This window comes from Cajanus cajan, chromosome 6, assembly GCF_000230855.2.
Source record: "Cajanus cajan strain Asha chromosome 6, NIPB_CcT2T_4, whole genome shotgun sequence".
Classification (NCBI taxonomy): domain Eukaryota; kingdom Viridiplantae; phylum Streptophyta; class Magnoliopsida; order Fabales; family Fabaceae; genus Cajanus; species Cajanus cajan.
Window position 1 is genome coordinate 48,325,280 of NC_138522.1, and position 20,069 is coordinate 48,345,348.

General features: G+C 31.0%; 3 protein-coding genes, 1 long non-coding RNA gene and 1 other non-coding gene across 6 annotated transcripts; 3 read left to right on the forward strand and 2 right to left on the reverse strand.

Annotated features, from left to right (window-relative positions):
- Positions 1–12: 12 nt before the first annotated feature.
- TRNAP-UGG (transfer RNA proline (anticodon UGG)) lies at positions 13–84 on the reverse strand. Its single transcript has one exon. It is a non-coding gene; the product is annotated as a tRNA-Pro (tRNA).
- A 1,017-nt stretch (positions 85–1,101) lies between these two features.
- Positions 1,102–3,401, forward strand: LOC109797722 (LIM domain-containing protein WLIM1). The gene is made up of 5 exons (XM_020357841.2): positions 1,102–1,411; positions 1,955–2,051; positions 2,146–2,189; positions 2,435–2,524; positions 2,717–3,401. Exons 1-5 carry the CDS (start codon positions 1,277–1,279, stop codon positions 2,942–2,944), a joined length of 594 nt encoding a protein of 197 aa, XP_020213430.1. The 5' UTR covers positions 1,102–1,276; the 3' UTR covers positions 2,945–3,401.
- A 1,626-nt stretch (positions 3,402–5,027) lies between these two features.
- LOC109797929 (uncharacterized) lies at positions 5,028–5,957 on the reverse strand. The gene is made up of 3 exons (XR_014434852.1): positions 5,801–5,957; positions 5,521–5,662; positions 5,028–5,277 (listed from the first exon to the last, which is right to left on the reverse strand). It is a non-coding gene; the product is annotated as an uncharacterized LOC109797929 (long non-coding RNA).
- A 5,975-nt stretch (positions 5,958–11,932) lies between these two features.
- LOC109797672 (putative nucleobase-ascorbate transporter 10) lies at positions 11,933–16,009 on the forward strand. The gene is made up of 13 exons (XM_020357781.3): positions 11,933–12,335; positions 12,417–12,593; positions 12,693–12,793; positions 12,898–12,973; positions 13,122–13,181; positions 13,416–13,600; positions 13,785–13,884; positions 14,048–14,134; positions 14,234–14,292; positions 14,763–14,854; positions 14,959–15,036; positions 15,120–15,262; positions 15,675–16,009. Exons 1-13 carry the CDS (start codon positions 12,153–12,155, stop codon positions 15,891–15,893), a joined length of 1,560 nt encoding a protein of 519 aa, XP_020213370.2. The 5' UTR covers positions 11,933–12,152; the 3' UTR covers positions 15,894–16,009.
- A 292-nt stretch (positions 16,010–16,301) lies between these two features.
- LOC109797873 (heptahelical transmembrane protein 4) lies at positions 16,302–19,366 on the forward strand. 2 transcript variants are annotated; one of them, XM_020358025.3, is made up of 4 exons: positions 16,302–16,477; positions 16,833–17,103; positions 17,189–17,480; positions 18,310–19,366. In XM_020358025.3, the coding sequence occupies exons 1-4, from the start codon at positions 16,369–16,371 to the stop codon at positions 18,955–18,957; spliced, it is 1,320 nt and encodes a 439-aa protein (XP_020213614.2). In that variant the 5' UTR covers positions 16,302–16,368; the 3' UTR covers positions 18,958–19,366. The 2 variants fall into 2 exon arrangements, with proteins under 2 accessions (XP_020213614.2, XP_020213615.1); XM_020358026.3 differs by lacking the exon at positions 16,302–16,477 and having other exon boundaries at positions 16,962–17,103; positions 17,236–17,480.
- Positions 19,367–20,069: the final 703 nt, after the last annotated feature.

Here is a 20,069-nt window from a genome sequence, read left to right on the forward strand (position 1 = left end):
AAAATTTAAATTGGGGCATTCCGAGAATCGAACTCGGGACCTCTCGCACCCAAAGCGAGAATCATACCACTAGACCAAATGCCCAATGTTGTCTCATTAGTGTAAGTTTTTAAATAAATATTATTTATTAGGCTTTACAATGTGGGGCAATAACAGAATAAGCGCGAGCTGTTATCATAAGTGTAAAAAAATTTTACACCGACGATCAATCATATCTTTTAATAGTATCATATCAGTTGCTTATTTAATAAAATAAGTAATTTTAAAAGATATGATGAATAGTGTATAAATGATTAACTCTTATCATAATTGGAGTGCTACTGAAAATTGCAATGACTATTGAAACACACACCAAACCCATCATTGTAGGTACTCTGTGCCTGACGTTGATCTCTAAACTTTTCCATATACAAAAATATTATATGATATTTTATCTCCTCTTTCTACGTTCGACTCAAAATGGAAAACGTAAAAGTAGTGCCACATATCAAAATTCAGATCTCTATACAGTTATTGGTAACCTTGCAAATTTGCAATCCATCCCTTGTAACTCAAGAAAAATATGAGAGATACTATTTGAAAAGTGAGATTCGACAACTGGATGTTGAACGATGCAGTGCCATGGAAGCCCACGTTACAAAGTGACTGTATTTTATATTAGTATTAATTAATTAAGGACTTAGTTGGAGACTTTCGTGATTCTATAATTTAATTCAAGTAACACTAAGGAATTGCTAAAGATTTAGGTCAAACGCCAGTGAGTTATGGTCTGTACTGTGTAGGGTCATGGTATCCACCCATCTTACAGTATATGTGACATTATGATTCTTCATCTTCCCATCCTAATAAATACAAATTTAATAATGATGGTACAAGGCAGTTAGAAAAAAACAAAGGGCTTGTAATGTTTTTTTTTTTTTTAGTTTTCGCTATGCCACCGTAATTGGAAGTTACTGTACTCCTACTTGGCTCAAAAGTTAAACTTGATATTTTTGTTGCGTACTACATGTTATTGTGTTTGTTTCATGTCTTTTAGTTTGTACGCATTTAACAACACAGTTGAAGACATTAAAATTATGTAGTAGGAGAACACGTTAGTTTGGTGGTTAAAATCTTGGACAAAATCATTGTCAATGACAGTATATTTGTTGAGGCGTCTGCTTTTGTCTGCTGCCTCTCACATTTCACCACCCCTTTATCCTTATCTCCTCTTCTTCATCGTTTTGCTCTTCAAAAAAACACGCACACCTTGGTAAGGTGAGAGAATAAGAAAATTATGGCATTTGCAGGAACAACCCAGAAGTGCATGGCTTGTGACAAAACGGTTTATCTCGTTGATAAGTTGACTGCGGATAACCGAGTGTACCATAAGGCTTGCTTCAGATGCCACCACTGCAAAGGAACACTCAAGGTCTTTCTCTTCTAACCTCTTTGGATTTGTATCTACGGATAACAATTCTTCATGGTCATGTAGGGTTTCACTCTAGTTGAGGTCTTTATGTCCCTAGATCTGGTGTCTGTTGTTGATCATCAGAACAAACTAGTGTCACTAAAAGTGAAATTATAACTTCCTTAGTTTTCGCATTTCTCTTAATTTTCTTTCCAAAACCTTACCAGGATTTCCTGTTGCTTACTTGTAAGCCTGCTTGTAACATTCAAAAGGGAAAGAAAAAAAATGTATCAAACCTCATAATATACACAAGAATCCATCCAAATTTAAGGTGTGGTGGATGGATCTAATTCTGCTTCCTCCCTTTCACTGTTTTTCCACTTAAACTGAAATTGATTTGGCAATCTCTTGTTTATGGTCTATATGATTCCCTAGATGTTTCTTTTAATGTTCAACAGCTGGCAATGGCAAAAAATATTGGATCCTCTTTGCCTTCTAGTGTTTTAAGGTGTGCAACTGGATTTAATTTTTATAAAGTTTAGTGACAGAGTAATGTATTTGCAGCTTAGCAACTATAACTCTTTTGAGGGAGTTCTATACTGCAAGCCACACTTTGACCAACTTTTCAAAAGAACTGGTAGCCTTGACAAAAGCTTCGAAGGTAACGAAGGATCCAAAAAATCCAATAATTCAAATTAAGCTTCACTATATTTTTCTTCTGGGTCACTAAATGTTATTTCCTTTTGGCTGATCAGGGACACCAAAAATTGCCAAACCAGAAAAAACAGGTGATAATGAGGTATTATCTACTAACCTAGATACTTGTTAATGTGCGACAAAGCAAGTTAGGGGAGATGTCAGTGACACATTTCATCATCGATTCAAATTTGTTGAAAATTACAAAATTTTATTTTTTTTATTAATGAGTTTTATTCATTACTTTGTAACCAAAAATAAATTTTAGCTAATTACAGAGAATGCTTTAAAAAGAGTGTTGAGAGAGTTTTGCTGCATTTATCTAATTTTTGAGCTGTTTTTAATCAGAGACCTGCAGCAACCAAAGTTTTAAGTATGTTTGGTGGAACCAGAGATAAATGTGCCGGTTGTCAGAAAACAGTGTATCCTACTGAAAAGGTAACAACACAACCATAATTTCATCCATTAATGCATTTTAGTGTCACCATTCACAATTGCTAAGCATCCATCTCACCCTCCTCTCTAATCTAAAACCTTGATGCTAAGTGCTAAAATTTTCATTCTGCTGCATAAAGGGGTATTAAGTTTTATATGCTACATGAATGAAATGAGTATTTTGAAATGGTGTAGGTTAGTGTGAATGGAACACCTTATCACAAGAGTTGTTTCAAATGCACTCATGGAGGGTGTGTTATTAGTCCTTCTAATTACATTGCACACGATGGCAAACTCTACTGCAAACACCACCACATCCAACTGATCAAGGAGAAGGGAAATTTAAGCCAACTTGAAGGTGACCATGAGAAGACTGCAATGCATGAGAAAATCAACGGTGAAGTAGTTGCAGCTGAGACATGAAAAGCATGAGTTATGACATAAGAGTCTCAGAATGTTCCATATTTTTGTATCATGTGTTTTTGCTATCTCTCCTGCTTTACCATTACAGTCTTGAAAAATATGGTATTGCCTTTTTCTTTTTAACAAAACATAGATGCAATTCCTACGGTGTTTTATGTGTTGTTTTCTATTTAGAATGGAAGTTTCACCTCCACAATCCACATAATAAATGATTTTATTAAATGTCAACATAAGTTTCTAAAGTGAAACTTCAAATTCTGATCAGATAAGAACACCAAAACACCAGAGAAACTGTATTTTTCTCTTTTTCTGTAATGTGGAAATCCATCATTTGTTTTCCGTTGTTGTGAGGTTGTTGATACTTAAGTGAGACTCAATGGCATTCGATTCTGAATATGTGATTCACAAGACAGTGCTACTGAATTTCTTAAAAGTCTCTTTTGTATTCATATTGCTACATATACCTACATCGTAATCTCCAAATTTCGTTTCCCACTTACTAATTTGATCACCCAAATAATATACAATGAAATATGAATGCAAGTGCAACCAACTTTCTATTTCAATTCAACTCTGTTGAAAATATGCAAAATCCGGTGGATTCTAGATGGTATTGGTAAAACTTGGACCAGCTTTTCAACTTACATGTCATATTATCGTGTTTCGCTTATTTTGTTCTAGATTCTTGCTTATTCGCATTCTTTCTCTAATTTATTCTAAATATTCAGCCTCGTGTTAAATTGAGTTCTTTACTAAACTTCAGTTATAAGTTTCTTGGTTTGTTTAATGGCGGCAATAAGGTGAATTATCTTCAGTTATTATCAACAGTAACGGCCATGAATAGTCAACTAACAAAATAATAAAATTTAACTTAGTGACAAAAACTGAAGAAAAAAAATATAGGGACAAGATTTACAAAATAATGGTCTATAAAATCATTTTTTACACTCATGACTCGTGGTTGTAGATTACAATAACGTTGGAAAAAATTGTAATTATATGGACACTTTAATATCTCAAACACGCTATTACCCGATGTTTTATTTTTTTTGACATTAAAGAGGGCAAAAGCCCAAAGTCTACCGATGCATTTTGAATACACATTTCATTAGATTATACGTAATAATTTCTCAAAAAATATTAGATGTAATAATCATTTGATTAGTGTACCAAAAAAGTGCCTATGCGTAGTCGTTTTTTTAATTGGATAAATTAAATGTTTTTTTTTCTTCTTTTCTATGGTGTTTAGAAAAGGTTTTATAATTTGTTGGGCAAATATTTAAATTACTCATTAAGAAAATCACTCACCTAGATTTGAACTTAATAAAAAAAAAGTTACCAAATATTCTCTTAAGTTTTTTTTTTTAATGAAGCGCATTAATAATTATGTCGATAGAGTTTTGTTAAACTAATGAAAGTGGCAACGTCACACATTAACAATTTGAGATAACAATATTTTAGGTTTTTTACCATACAAGATGTTTTTTAAAATCTCTTTCATTTACAAAAAAAGGACCCAATATAGTTCTTAAAAAAAAACATCCAACCTGGTTTGTTTTTTAAAAAGTTACAAATTTCGTCATGAATCGATTTTGGAATTTTCAGACCATAACTCCTCTAAAACACACTTATTTCATCGTCCTTTGTATGTATTGACATTGACTGTAATTGTAAAATTCATCACTAAAGGTGCTGATTTGGACTAGGCTCGAAGTTTAATATGTATAATAGATTTTTTTTTTATTCTTAGTGTTGGTTCAGTCCATAACTACATGTAATGTCTTGTTTAGAGTTAAGTTACTTTGTTCCTACCCCTAGAGAAAATAGTCTACCCAATAGGAAATTTTAAGCCTTTTGTCATGAAATCTAGATCATCTCAACCAAGTATAAATATAATTAGATGAACATCTATTACATACCGTTATTTTGGTTAAATTTTTACTGACATAAAATTAGTGTTTTTTTTTACATGGTATTCATCTCTTCTTGTAATCTTGCTACAAAATTCAATCAAGATTACGCGATATTGAATTTAAATCCACATAGAGGCTCATATTGAATTTACGTAAATTTACTGGACATATTTAATATATATAATATATAATACTTTATTTGTTTAATAATTCGTCATTGAACATCGACCACTTCTAAATAATAATACTAATAGCTCTCTAAAATTTATGCAATCATGAAATAAATTTTCACATATCGTTCGGTGGTGGTTGCCGTAGTAAGACATGCCAATTTTTTTTGTCTAATCTGATCAAGGTCAACAACATATTTCGAGACAACAGCACAGCTCTAGGCAGCAGAGGCATCCCATTGCACCAAGACTACAACACAAAAATAACAAATAATTAAACATTTTTTAATTTCTCATGACATGAAAAAAGTAATACAATATTATCAAACTTCAATTTTACTTTTTTCCAAGTCTATAACATTATGAAGATTTTAAATTGAATCAATGTTGATAAATAAATTAAACTAGCACATCAATCACTAAAACAAGTGTGATGATGAAATGAGAGTAATATATATATGTATAAAGTTTGAAGTTTGAAAAGAGTATGTACCATCCGGCCATTCCACCGGCGGCAGCTGCTGAACCTTGTCCTTGTGCCACAGGTGGAGCTTGAGAGACAAAAACTTGAGGTGGGGGTTGAGGAGCTCCTTGGTATGGAGGAGGAGGACCTTGATAACCTGGTTGAGGATACCCTATAGTATTTGGACCCAACAATAGCAAATTAATAACATAATCAACATTGAGACATGTCACAGTAAATTAAAATCTATAGATTAAAAAAATAAATAAATAAACAATTTAACAATGTTTTGATGTATTTGTTTGAGAACCTTGAGGAGGAGGAGGCCCGGACATAGGAGCGTTTTGATTGTAGTAACTCATCTCACTTTCACTTTCTTCACCCTTTGGATTTCGGAATAAATTGCATTGTCTCCTACTATGTTATGGTGTATATATATTTTTGTTGGTGGATTGATGTGTCAAAGTTGATTCAAATGAAGCAAATTGTGCTTTATGGGAAACACGCTTTCATTTAATTTACTTACCTTGTAATGGTCTAAGAAGTTTTAATCACACCCGTTGGTTGTTGTTAATATATGTGATCGTACGGTGTTTGTTCGATCACCAGCAGTGGACTTGACACTGTGGCCAAAACAGGAAAAGAAAATTTGAAATCAGATTTTGTGACCAATCAGCGAAAAAGGAATCTCTGGTATGCTTAAGGAGTTTTGAATATATGGAATTCATCTTTTTTGGTATACGATCTATATGGAATTCATGAGTTTAGATGTAATAATCTTTTGATTAGTGCACAGTCAAAAACGTGTCTACGCGTATTTGTGGTTTCCTTAATACGACAAATGAATCGGATTTTTTTCTTTCTTTTTTACTGTGTTTGGAAAAAGTTTTATAATTTTTTTAGTAAAGACTTAAATTATTCATCGAGGAAATCAGTCAGCCAATTTTTTTCTTCTTTCAAAGTTACCGAATATTTTTGTAAAACACTTTAATCATTTTGTATAATCAGTACAAAAAATTTATCAACTTTACTAAACTTGAGACCGTATTTCAAAATATTAAGGTAATTTTTACTTGAATCAACGACTTGTAGATACATGTTAAGAATTTTAATAACATTTTATAATTTCAATTTTCTATGATAGAATTAGAAACATTTTTTTAAATTCCTTCGTTTAAGGGGAATATCCAGTTGTTTTTAGGAATAGAAATGGCTTGATTTAGTTTCTAAACAAAATAATTTCCAACCTAATTTGTTTTTTTTTTCTTTTTAAAAGTTACAAGTCATTATCTGCTTTTAGAACTTTTGAAACATAACCCTCTGAAATACACTTATTTCATGGTCCTGAAGTGCATTGATTAATTGTATAAATTCATCCTTAAAGGAAATGATTCTTATTGAATTTGAGGTTCAATTCACATATCAATACCAGACTGCTTTTACTCAATATATTGCTTCAAGTTGTAAGGTAGTAAGTAAAGGGGTTGACAAAAATCAACGCGCTCAAGTAATCGAATCTTTAATATATATACAATTCTGAACAATAGATTATCCATTAGGAATAATTTATATATTAAGAGAGACCATTGAAATACTTTTTATTTTTAATAGAAAAATTTTCAAAAATACTTATAATTTGTATCTAAATAAGAATTAAGCATCTTAAGTTTTCAAAAAATTTGATACTACAGAGTACAGATACAAAAATAAAAAAAAAAAAAAAAACTAAAAGAACATACAAAACTAAAGTAATAGGTGAAGGAGGAAAATACAAAGTAAAATAGAAATCATTATAGACTAACAAAAGAAAGATTCATAAAACCCATAAAAAAATTATTGAAAACATATAATTGACATTAAAAATTATTTAAAATCTTATGTTCTTAATTGCATCATTAAATTTATTAAAAGTTAATAATTTAGTTTTATAATAGGAAATGTTTGAATTCTAAAAGATAAAAGATATTTAGAAAATAAGTGAATCCATGACAATATAATTTTTAAAGAGAGTATTATACCTTTAATAATATATAGACGTATAGATTATAATTTATATTCAACACATTGAATGATAAATAATAATTACCTTTATATCGTTTTATATAATTTTTATCAACTTCTCATACTTCAATTATCCTTCTCATGTAAAAGAAATTATTAAATTTTAAAACATGTGTGAGAAAATAATGAGAAGAATGTAAATTAAAGGAGAAAATGTACATTCCATCTTCTTTTTGACAACGAATCCAATGTATAGGATGATAATATATGATAAATATATTGAATTATGAGAGTAATAAAATAGTCTTCATAAACTTTTATGGAAAGATAAAAGATGTAAAAAAAGAGAATACTCAAATCTTTTCATTCATACACGTCATTTAAAGTCACTACTAAGCTTCATCATTATCAATCCACCATCTATAAATAACACACAAAAAAATTAAATAAAAAATTTGATACTACAAAAGAAAAAATAAAAATAAAAAAATTAACAAAGAACATACTATAGAATAGTACTAGGTGAAGGATGAGAGCATGTAAAATAAAAATTACTCGTAAACAAACAAAAATGTCATAAAATTCATAAAAAGTCATTAAAAACATATAATTGACATTAAAATTCATTAAGTAATATCTTTAATTCATGTCATTAAATTATTAAAAGCTAATAATTTAGTTTTATAACTAATAGAAAATGTTTGAACTCTAAATGACATGAGAGTTTCAGAAAATAAGTTTGAACTCTAAAAATCATAAGTTTTAAAATATAAGTGGGTCCAGGACAATGTAGGTTTGAATAGAATAATTTTCAAGGAAACTATTTATGGAAGTAATAGATGAATGAGGAAAACACAAAGTTAAATAGAAATTACTTGTGAATTAACAACCGACTCATAAAATCCATAAAAAAAAAATCAATTAAAAATCATTAAAAAAATTCATATCTCATATTAAAAATGTAGCATTTTTAATTGGCATCATTAAATTTTAATAAAATCAAATAATTTAATTTTATAACTAATAGGAACTATTTGAATTATAAAAGAAAAAAAATTAGAAAATAATTGAATCTAGGGTAATGTAGTTTTTCGTTAGGACTATTCCACTTTTAATAATATATATAAATAGTTGGTGAAGGAGAAGAAAACAAAGTTAAATAGAGATTGTTATATAATAAACCTTTATTCTTATAAAATAAAGATAATAATAATTTTAAAATATGAATAAAATATACTTTAAAATATAAAATTAATAAAAATAATTTATTTTTTAATATATTTATTATCAAAAGTATATATATATACCAAAAGTTGCTAACTAATACAAATTTGATAAATATATTAATTGTCAGAGATAGTAGTAAATTAGACAAAAATATAAATATATATTAAATCAAATATCGTGCATCATAAAAGTAAATATACTAGTATATATTATAAAATTACAAATATACATTTTAAAGGATAAATTTCTTAAAGTTAAATTAATAATTAAGATTGTTGTCAAAAGAAAATAACAATATTTTTTGACTATATAAAATAATAATATTTAAAATTAGACTAATTGAATGATACTTATATTTTATAATTATTTTAAAAATTATACAATATAATATTAATAATGAGAAAAACTCAAATATAAACATTTTATTAATTTTAAAACATAAAACTTAAAAATTTTACACTTATCCTAAAAAAATTCTTATTATTAATTTAATCAACATATTTTCGCACAAAATATGTTTTTTATTTAGGAATGAAAGCTTTTTCATTTTTCGTTTTTTTTTACCTCTGTTGGAACATGTGTACATTTTTTTTAAATGCTTTCTCATTGTTATAAATTCAATTTTTTAAAAATAACTATATGATAATTTTTTCATACTTTATTATTATTATTATTATTATAATAAAAACATCAAACCTAATATACTTTTTTTTTGTTATTTATTTGACAATTTTGAAACAAACTCTTTGCTTGTGGTTTAGATTAGGCATGACAACGGGCAGGTTTTCCGTTTCCCGCTCCCGCCCTTACAAATTTAAATCGCCCCCGCCCCTAATACCCACTGAGGATAAAATCTTGGTCCCTGTCGGGTTTCCCCGCCCCGCCCCCGTTCCCGTTCCTATTTTTCTTCTTCTTTTTTTTTCTTTTAAATAAATATGAACAATTTAAAAAAAATAAAAGAAAAGTTTAATAATATAAATTTTTACATATAAATATTTTTAATTTTGGTTTATATATATATAAAAAATAATTTTTTAATTATATTATTAAGCGGGACAGGGGCGGGGGCAGGTATGGGGGCGGGGGCAGGGTGGGTATTAACATCCCCGTCCCCTGCCCCGTCCCCGATTTTATCAATCAGGGAAAAATCGAACCCGAACCCGAACTCAATAAACACAGGTTTTTCCCGTCCAAATCGGGGCGAGTACCCACGGAACAGGTTAGATTGCCATGTCTAGTTTAGATATAAAACAAAGGTACAATGTTTTATATATTTTTTTTTATAATTGCATCATCTTTTAAAATGATATGAAATATAAAATAAATTTAGTTTGTTAGATAGAAATTAACTTATTGTTGATAAAAATAAATTATCTGAGACTCTATATATTACACGAGTAAATCGACTAGGGTTCATATAAACCGAATTTAAGATCTCTACACAAGTACCTCATTCTTTTCTTCTCAATGTATTGATTGTCTTTAGGGGTGGATAGATGGATTCAAATTCATAGATCGGTTTGTAAGCCTGTGAACTTCATGAATAATGAACCCATTTTTTAAAAAAAATATGTATAATTATGTTTAATTTTTGAGTCTGATCCGTGAAATTCTCGAACTTGGTGAACTTAATATTTAGTTGTGTATTTAATCTTTTAAATTATTATGACATTAAAAATTATGTTTAATTGATATGTATTTATCATTTGAATTATTTTTATGATATTTTGATGTTTTTATTATTAAAAGTTTAATACTACTATATATATAAGTATTGATAATATTTTTTATTTTAATATTTTAATATTTTAATATTTATTATTTAAGCTTATAAATAGAAAATATTTTTCTTCTTCTAATTTTATGTATTTTTATTTTTTAAGAATATATTTTTTAATTATTATTTAAACCCATTGATTAGTCTATTTATTTGTAGATTTTGACGGGACAAATACAAATTTGAAAAATAAATCCATTTGTTTTGTAGATTAAATTTGTCCAATCCATATAAAATATGAATTTTATAGGCTAAAACTTAAATGGACCAATTTATATATCCACCCCTAATTAATATATAAGTTCTAAAGACTCTTACCATATCATGTCATTGGTAAGAAAATGTCACCATATCTTATTTAGTCTTTAAAATATGTTATATAATGTTTGTAATACTAATTTCTGAGTTATCTAATAACTTTTTTCTTGTGAAATACAAGTTTCAAGATATTATAGAAAGATTTAATATCTCATTGGAATTATTGGCAAGTGAGTGAAAGTTTAGTGATACCATTTATTTTTTCTTTTTAATTCCTTAAACCTTTTTTTATAACAAATATCGTTATTTTTTTTTCATTTTAGCATTATATATGATTAGAAAAAGTTTCAGTTAATTTATGTAGATTTTAACTAATTAATGTTTTAGTTTTTTTTTTTTGGTGTTGTAATTAATGTTTTATAGTTTTTTTTAGGTTCGTTCCTGGAGTATCCACCGCCGACAGTAGTGACTAGTCTCCTCGCTACGTTGGAGGCACCTCAAAGGGTAGGATAGCTGGCCCCAAGATTTAACGCGGCTGCATACACAAGGCAGGATTCGAACCCCTGACCTTGCTTAAGACCTTTTATTTTGGTCAAATAATTAAATTATTTTGGTTTTTGTCAGTTATAGGATTTTAAATTATATTCAAATTTGAATCCTCTCCCCTTATTAACACGTCATTGTTATAATATATATATATATATATATATATAATTAAAAAACATAGTTTTTATTAAATATAACCTATTACAATTATATATATATATATATATATATATAATTTTTTGCTTTGATAAAAAAATAATGATAAATAACTGTTTCAAAATATTGATAGTCTATAATCTCAAATTATGTAACGGAAAATTTCTACATAATTAGTATTATGTGCTCATTATGACCTTGTAACTGTCATTTGCAATAAGTTTCTTTCAAATACAAAAATATATTCAACTATTGTCTTGTTTCACTTACGTGTAGTTTTCTTTATGCTTACTTGCTTGTAATTTTCTGTACATGTAACATGGCTGAGTGTGGTGGTGCCAACAAAAAGACAAAGCAGTCTCAAGAGGGTCAGATTCAACCACATCCAGTAAAAGAGCAATTAAACGTTGATTATTGCATGAGATGTCCTCCACCTTGGCGTGAGTATATTCTGTTCATTACTTGTAGACATTCCTTTTAGGAAAATACTAACTAGAGTCTTTAGAAATTGGCTAAGGAATAAAAAATATTATTAAAAAATGTATATGTACATTCTTTCCTATAATGTTATTGTAGATTTTAAAGAAAATTCCATAAGAATACTAGTTAGCAAGAACTTCTTTTTATGGCAAAATCTAACTGGAAACACATAACTAACGGTGTTTCCTTTGAAATATTTTGATTGAAACATAAAAATATGCTTTTCATTAACCAAAATATTCATCAAATTTACCTTGTTTGTTTCACCTTTATAAATGGATTTGTTATCGCCATGCATGCAGGTGAATCAGTGGTACTAGGATTCCAGCATTATATTATGACTCTTGGCATGACCGTTCTGATTCCAACTGTGCTTGTTCCTGAAATGGGTGGAGGCGATGTTGGCACTTTTTCCATTTTATTATTTTTTTTCTCTTTTCTTTTCCAAATCTTACAATGGTATGAATCAACTGAAACGCAGGCTGAGAAGGCCAAGGTGATACAGTGTCTATTGTTTGTTTCTGGAGCAAGTACATTTCTGCAAACCTGGTTCGGAACACGATTGCCAACAGTAGTTGTTGGTTCATTCAGTTACATAATACCCATCATGTCAATTGTGCATGCCAAGAGATACAGAACATATACTGATCCTTATGAGGTCTAGGGGAATATCTTTTATGCTTTTATTATGTTCATTCGCTTTGGTTCTACTTGGGTTGGGGATGTTCATTCCTTGTTATTATGTTGCTGATAACAGAGGTTCACTCACACAATTAGAGGGATACAAGGTGCCTTGATCGCAAGTGGATGTTTCCATGTAGTTATGGGATTCTTGGGACTTTGGAGGGGTGCTGTCAGGTTAGTAAAGTGCATGGCATGGCATGCAACTTATTTTGGCTTGTTAGAGCTTATAAAATCCTTTAATCACTTCTAGTTAATTGCTTCTTATTATGCTGCTTTAGGTTCCTTAGCCCACTTTCTGTAGTCCCTTATGTAACTTACACTGGCATCGGTCTCTATCATCTTGGATTCCCAATGGTAAGAATTTCTATTCTAGTCTCACAAATTTTCAGTGATTAGGTTACGCGCTTGAATCTTAATTCTCAAGTTTTATGCACTTTAGCTTTCTATAAGTCCATGACTTGATAATAGGATTATATGACTGACATTGCCCATACTGTTGCAGCTGACGAACTGTGTTGAAGTGGGGCTTCCAGCACTAATTGTTATGGTTTTCATCTCACAGGCAAGTGGTTAATCATGTTCATGTCTGTAGAATATGTGATAACATAAATTATTATGAACAATTAAACTTTGAATAAAGTAGGCTAGATATCAATATTTATGTGATAGTAATATAAAGTATGAAAGGTAGAGTTATAATGTGTAAAATATGAAAAGGCAAAATTTTAAATCCACTGTTTTTTATATATTTTATTTTGGGTCCATAATGTGTTAATTAACTTGTATGCTCGTGCAGTATCTTAATCCCATTATTAGCCCCAAGAGGCCAATATATGACCGATTTGCGGTTCTGTTTACCACTGCAATTGTATGGTTATTTGCACAGCTTCTGACTTCAACCGGTGTATATAATAACAAGTCAGAAAGTACTCAGAATAGTTGCCGCACTGATCGCTCAGGTCTTATTAGTGGTTCCCCGTGGTAAGATTGTGGACACATTAAGTTTTTCCCAAGTTAAACTATTCGTTTAATTTTTATAGTAGTCTTCATTTTAAGTTTTAGTGTTTATACTAGAGAACTACTGTGAGTAAAAAAGCTATATCACTTTGGGGTTTTTCATATATGTTCACAAATTGATTAAAAAAAATTGTCTACATTTATACAGGATATATCTACCTTTTATGCCCTTTCAATGGGGGAGGCCTACCTTCGACCTCGGAGAAGCTTTAGCTATGATAGCCGCTTCCTTTGTTTCTCTTTTTGAGGTAGGCACTAGGTCCCTTAATAGCTACAAATGTTTTAATCATTATGCAGCTTCACTAGCCTTTCATAAATGGAAAACTCAAAACTGAAAAAGCACTTAAAAATGCATCCAGTTTCCATCTTATGTTTGCTTCGAATTTCAACATTTTTCATGTTTACATGCAGTCCACTGGTACATTTTATGCTGCGGCAAGATATGCAAGTGGAACACCAGTGCCACCACATGTTATCAGCCGTGGAACTGGCTGGGTGGTAAGATTTACAAAGCAAAATATTTTGCAATTATTTACGGAATCATAAACAGGAAACTTAAAGTTGATGTTGTTCGTGTCATTCTTGTTGTTCTTTTAGGGAGTGGCTACTTTTCTCAGTGGCATTACTGGTTCTGTAACTGGGTGTACGGCATCAGTGTAAGTTTAGCTCAACTTTAAACCCCCTTGAATTGTATTTGTAGATGAACCTTTACAAATCACTCATGATTTCAAGTTCAACCAATCTAAGGGCATGCTTGTTTGGTTTGAAGATTCATTTCTTAGCTTTTTAAAATTTGTGCAGTTGTTATAAACATTTATTTCACAAATATTTAAAATAGAAAGTAAAATATGTTGGTAGAAAATAATAAGAAGTAAGAGAGTTTTCTATGTGTGTATAGTTCTTGGAGAAATTATTATATGGTCTCGGACTACCATAGTCCTGATCAATCTCTACTTTCTTGTAAACTAAGAACTTCGACCGTGTTATATGGAGATTGATTGTGATTATTGCCACTTGTTTGTTCTGTACTACATAATAATTTCTCCTAATTCCTGTTAGTACTTAGACATGATATCGTGAACTAAAGACATCTGCATCTTCTGCATATGCATTGCTCTTGTTTCAGAGAAAACGCTGGATTAATGGCATTGACAAGAGCGGGAAGCCGAAGAATCATCCAAATATCAGCTGGCTTTATGATTTTCTTCTCTGTATTTGGTATGATAGACTAACATCTTTGGTAATCTGTGGCCTACGTAATGTAGTTATTCTCTTTAGTGATATGATATCTCATGATGCACACTTACTTTCCCTTAAACCAGGAAAATTTGGAGCAATTTTTGCTTCCATACCTTTGCCAATCATAGCAGCACTAAACTGTGTATTCTTCGGATATGTCAGTAAGTTCTCTCTAACCACATCTCTTTGTAGCTATGCCAATCATAGAACTTGACAAGAGTTTGCTATAACTTGGGATATGCAGTTTCTGCGGGTCTTGATTTTCTCCAGTTCTGTAACCTCAACAGTTTCAGAACCAAATTCGTGTTGGGCTTCTCATTCTTCCTTGGCATCTCCATTCCACAATATTTCACAGAATACTATCATGTAAAGCATCAAGTTGGATGGGTGAGATCTCTGAACGTAAACCAATCATTGAAAATTTAATTCACAATGAGGCAGTTGCTTAGGTAGTTTTATTGTTGTTCACTCATTAAAATTAGAATTCCAAAGGTAGATCGACTTTTAAAGTCAATTATGAGTAAGTCAAAACTCTAATTTTGATTAAAAGCTAGAGTCAAAAGCATATAAAGAAGTATAATAGGAGTTATTGATGTTATTTTCCTATAAGAATTAGAGTTTTAGTTTGATAATACATATTGATATTTAATAGAATCTTTTATTATATACATATTACCGAGGTGGAACTCCATCACCAACAATATAAGTTTCGTCCAGAAAAGAATTGTACAGGTTTTGTTGAAATTTAATTGTGGCACACATGACTCTGTGAGTGATTGTCATTTCAATGAATTTGCAGCTCAATGATATGATTTGTGTGATCTTCATGTCGCACACGACGGTGGCAGCATTTGTTGCATTCGTTTTGGACATCACACTCTCACGTGATGATGAAGAAGCTCGCAAGGACTGTGGTTTGCCATGGTGGGAGAAGTTCAGTGTATATAGTGCTGATCATCGGAACGATGAGTTCTATAAATTACCATGCAAATTGAATGAGCTCTTCCCCGCCCTTTAAGCGGTTTCTTTAGTTATATACGTTTGTTTATTTCCACAAAATTTATTTGTAGTTTCCCATGACATTAATTGTATTAATTGGAATAATGATGGACAATGTGAATAATTTGTTTGTTACTATATCCTTAGTAGTAGTAGTAGTATTTGTTGAAGAAAGGTAATTTAATTAAAGAAGAAAAGAAAGTGGTCGCATCAGATCGCATGGATCAGAGGCAAGTGCTGATTTTAGATGATGGAAAATTAAAAATGGGAGAGAATAGATGAATCCAAGAGAGAGAAAAAGGATTGACCTTTTCTGTCAGAGAATATGGGATCACGTATGTAATGAATGGCAAATACCGCATTGTTTTTTAAGGGGTTCTGAGTTGTCTCTATTTGAGGTTGCAACTTGGCGAAACTAAGAAATAGGTATGATGTGTCACACTGAGCTTTCTGTAATGTCATTCTTAATACCCGATGTTATGCTGTAATGTCCCATGCCGGACAGGGACACCATCTTCCGGTACCACCTTATCATCTTCTTCAGAGATTCTTCCCTCCAATTTTGTCTCTTTCTTTTTCCCTCGGCTAATACTCAAATTTTAGGCAAGTTCAAGTTTCATACAATTTGTTTCTTCTGATTTTAATTAGATGCATATTTTATTTACGCGAGGACTTTGATCAATGTCAGCAATCTCTTACCATATGCATATGATGCAAGAAGGCCCGTGTTTTAATTTCTTGTTACTAAGCAAGAATTTCTTGAACCTTTATATACTAATAACTTCACCCGAATCGTATCTTTATCTACTAATTTAATTAATACTAACTTCACCATCACTTGTGTTTCATCATTGGCCAAGGCATTGTTTCTTTTGATATAACATTGGTTTCTAAATCTGATCCGGTTTATTGATATCAAGTTGGCATTTCGAAATGTTCCCTTGTACCCACATTGCAGAGATGATTCGTGGTGCATATGAAGGGTTGATTGCTACACCCGAAAAGTTTAACGATTTCATCGATGGTGAAGATGAAAGAGTAAGTTCAAAGTTAAGGAAGGGAGTGAGACTATGGAGAAAATTAAAATATCAGCTTGTAGAGTACAATTCACTGCCAGCGTACTTGAAAGACAATGAATTCATATTGGGTTATTATCGATCAGAGTGGCCATTGAAGCAGATCTTCCTTAGCATTTTCTCAATTCATAATGAGACACTTAATGTCTGGACGTAAGTACCTGTTTTTTTCCACTTGATGTGCCTTTTTTAGTTATGGAATTGTAAGAGTGAGTTAACGCTAATGCCATTATTTCAGGCATTTGATTGGGTTCTTCCTTTTTCTCTTTCTCACCATATACACAGCTATGAGAGCTCCAATGGTCGCGGATTTCAATTCCGTTCAACATTTGTCAGAAATGATAGGGAAAGCTGATTTGAATAAGATTCGTTTAGAGCTCTTGAAATGCGTGCCTTCACTGCCCAACATGCATGATCTTCTCAAACTAAATGACTTGACTACATCTCTTCATTCTTTGGATTTCTCCTCATTATCAGGTTGGACTTTTGTGGAACTTCTCACCAATTGCTTGCCTGAGCAGTTTTCCCTGGTAAGTCCCTCTTCCTCTTCATGGATTCCTTTCATCTCTTCTTAAGCTGATGCATTTTAAAACATCACATTTAAGTAATTTTTGAAAATGGCAATAAAGTATTGAAGGTATAACTTTTAAGATATATAGTTGACCTAAAATTCAATAAACTTATGGTGTTTCCACAATTTGTGATTGAATTAGAGTATAAAAACTTTTTATATAATCAATTGGAAATCCTTACATCACATCAACTAGTGATAAGTAATATATAAATAAGTAACTATTTTCATTTTACAAATCAGTCTTGTAAGTTTGAATTAGATTCAAACATATATTTTAAGATGATATTAGAGTTTATATTAGTTATTATCGATTGTTGTTGAACCTATTATATTACCGTTATTGAATCATCTGCAAATGACCAATTCTTAATGTTAAGATGTTGGAGATTTCACATTTGTACACCAACTATTTATTCATAAAAATCACAATGAATCATAAAGAGACAAACATATTATAATTAGAGTTAATCACTTATACACTGCTAGTGTAAAAAAAATTTACACTAGCAACCAATTAGATCTTTTAATTGTGGCATGTCACTGTTAAAAGTAAATGTGTTTATAATGACATGGCACAATTAAAAGATCTAATTAGTTACTAATGTAAAAAAAACTTTATACTGGCAGTGTATAGATGACTAACTCTTATAATTAATAACCCAAGTTAAATACGTTGTATTTAAGAAAGTTTAAGAGTAAACACGTGTTACAATACCTCAATATTGATATATTCATGTATGTAGGTTGGGACAATTTAACTTATGACAGTTGTTACTTTGTTACAGAATGGTCTGAAAGATGTCACCATGGTATCCCCCTTAGTAGTACAACCGATTACAAGGTGGCCTTTCTATGCCTTCTTAGGTGGAGCCATGTTCTGCTTGCTAGCCAGCAGCACATGCCACCTACTCGCATGCCACTCACAACGCCTTTCCTACATCATGCTCAGAATTGACTATGCTGGAATCGCTGCATTGATTGCAACTTCATTTTACCCTCCTGTGTATTACTCATTCATGTGCAACCCTTTTTTCTGCTTCCTCTACTTAGGCTTCATAACACTAATGGGGATAGCCACTATTATTTTCTCCCTTCTCCCATTCTTCCAAAAGTCTGAGTTCAGGAAGTACCGTGCTTCCCTCTTCTTTTTAATGGGATTTTCGGGCGTGGCACCCATAATACATAAGCTGATACTGCACAAGAATCAACCTGAGGCATTGCAGACTACAGGGTATGAGATATTAATGGGAGTTCTTTATGCTTTGGGAGCTATAATCTATGTTACAAGGATACCAGAGAGGTGGATGCCTGGGAAGTTTGATATTGCTGGCCACAGTCACCAACTTTTTCATGTCTTGGTTGTGGCAGGAGCATACACACACTATCGTGATGGGTTAATCTACTTAAGATGGAGAGATTCTCAAGGTTGTTAGGTTGATACTACTGAATCTTCTGCATAGCTAAGCTTCTAGTCTTTCTTTCTGTTGGCCATCAATATTAACTTAGGCGTCAAATGGATGAAAAATGAATCAACTCAAGCAAATGATACCCTACTACATTGTTTTTTGTTGTGTTGGATGTTTGAACATACAAGCCAAGGTACAGCCAAGGGGTGGTGTCACGTTTATGTCATTATGGAAGCCCAAGTTTGTGACATTTTACGTATACCCATTCATGCATGTTATTAATATTGGTGGAACTCGCAGAATATCAGTGTGTTTGGTTTGGTGGTACAAAACCACCAAGTATTTGTTGCTTCCAAAATTGTGGTGAGTTTAATTCACTACTGATCCAATCACACACTAAATTTTCCCATAATCAGGTTAGTTGATTTTTTGATGATCTTTCTCCTTTCATGATGCATGTGTTTGATCTAGCCACTTCTCATTTTTTTCAACAGAGATTCACTTTGTATTTCGTTGGATCGCGCGATGGGTTCGAACTAGATTAACTGATTAATGTTGTTAACTAATTAGTGTCGGGTTTGCATGATGAACAACTATTGCGTGTTGATGTATATAATATAGCAATCGCGTTGAGCGCTGACACGTCTTTAGGAAAGAAATTAATTTATATATGTCCTTTGTTGTGTCATTTGTGCTTACTATGCTTATCAGTGCGTTATATGAATCCTTGAGATGAGAAATAAAACACCTCACATTAGACTATTAAAAAACAAAAATCTCATACTTGACAACTAAAAGAAGGTGGAGTTCAAAACTTATGTATCATAATAAATAAAAAATGTTTTGTTCAAAATATATTACGACAATAATAATAAATAAAAAAGTTAAATATATCATGAAGTCCTTAAAATTCTTAGGAAATTTTAATTACGTGATAAACTAAAAAAAAATTAAAATTAAATTATTGATCTTAGACAATTTGTTATTGAGTCTTTGGTATTAATAAGCTTGCTACAATTATTATTTTTCTGATAAGTTCGAGCCGTAATAAACTAAGTCTTGCAAGTCATTTAACTTGCAACTCTCCGACGCAAAAAGTACATGTACTATAATAAAGATCTTTGCAATACGATACATTT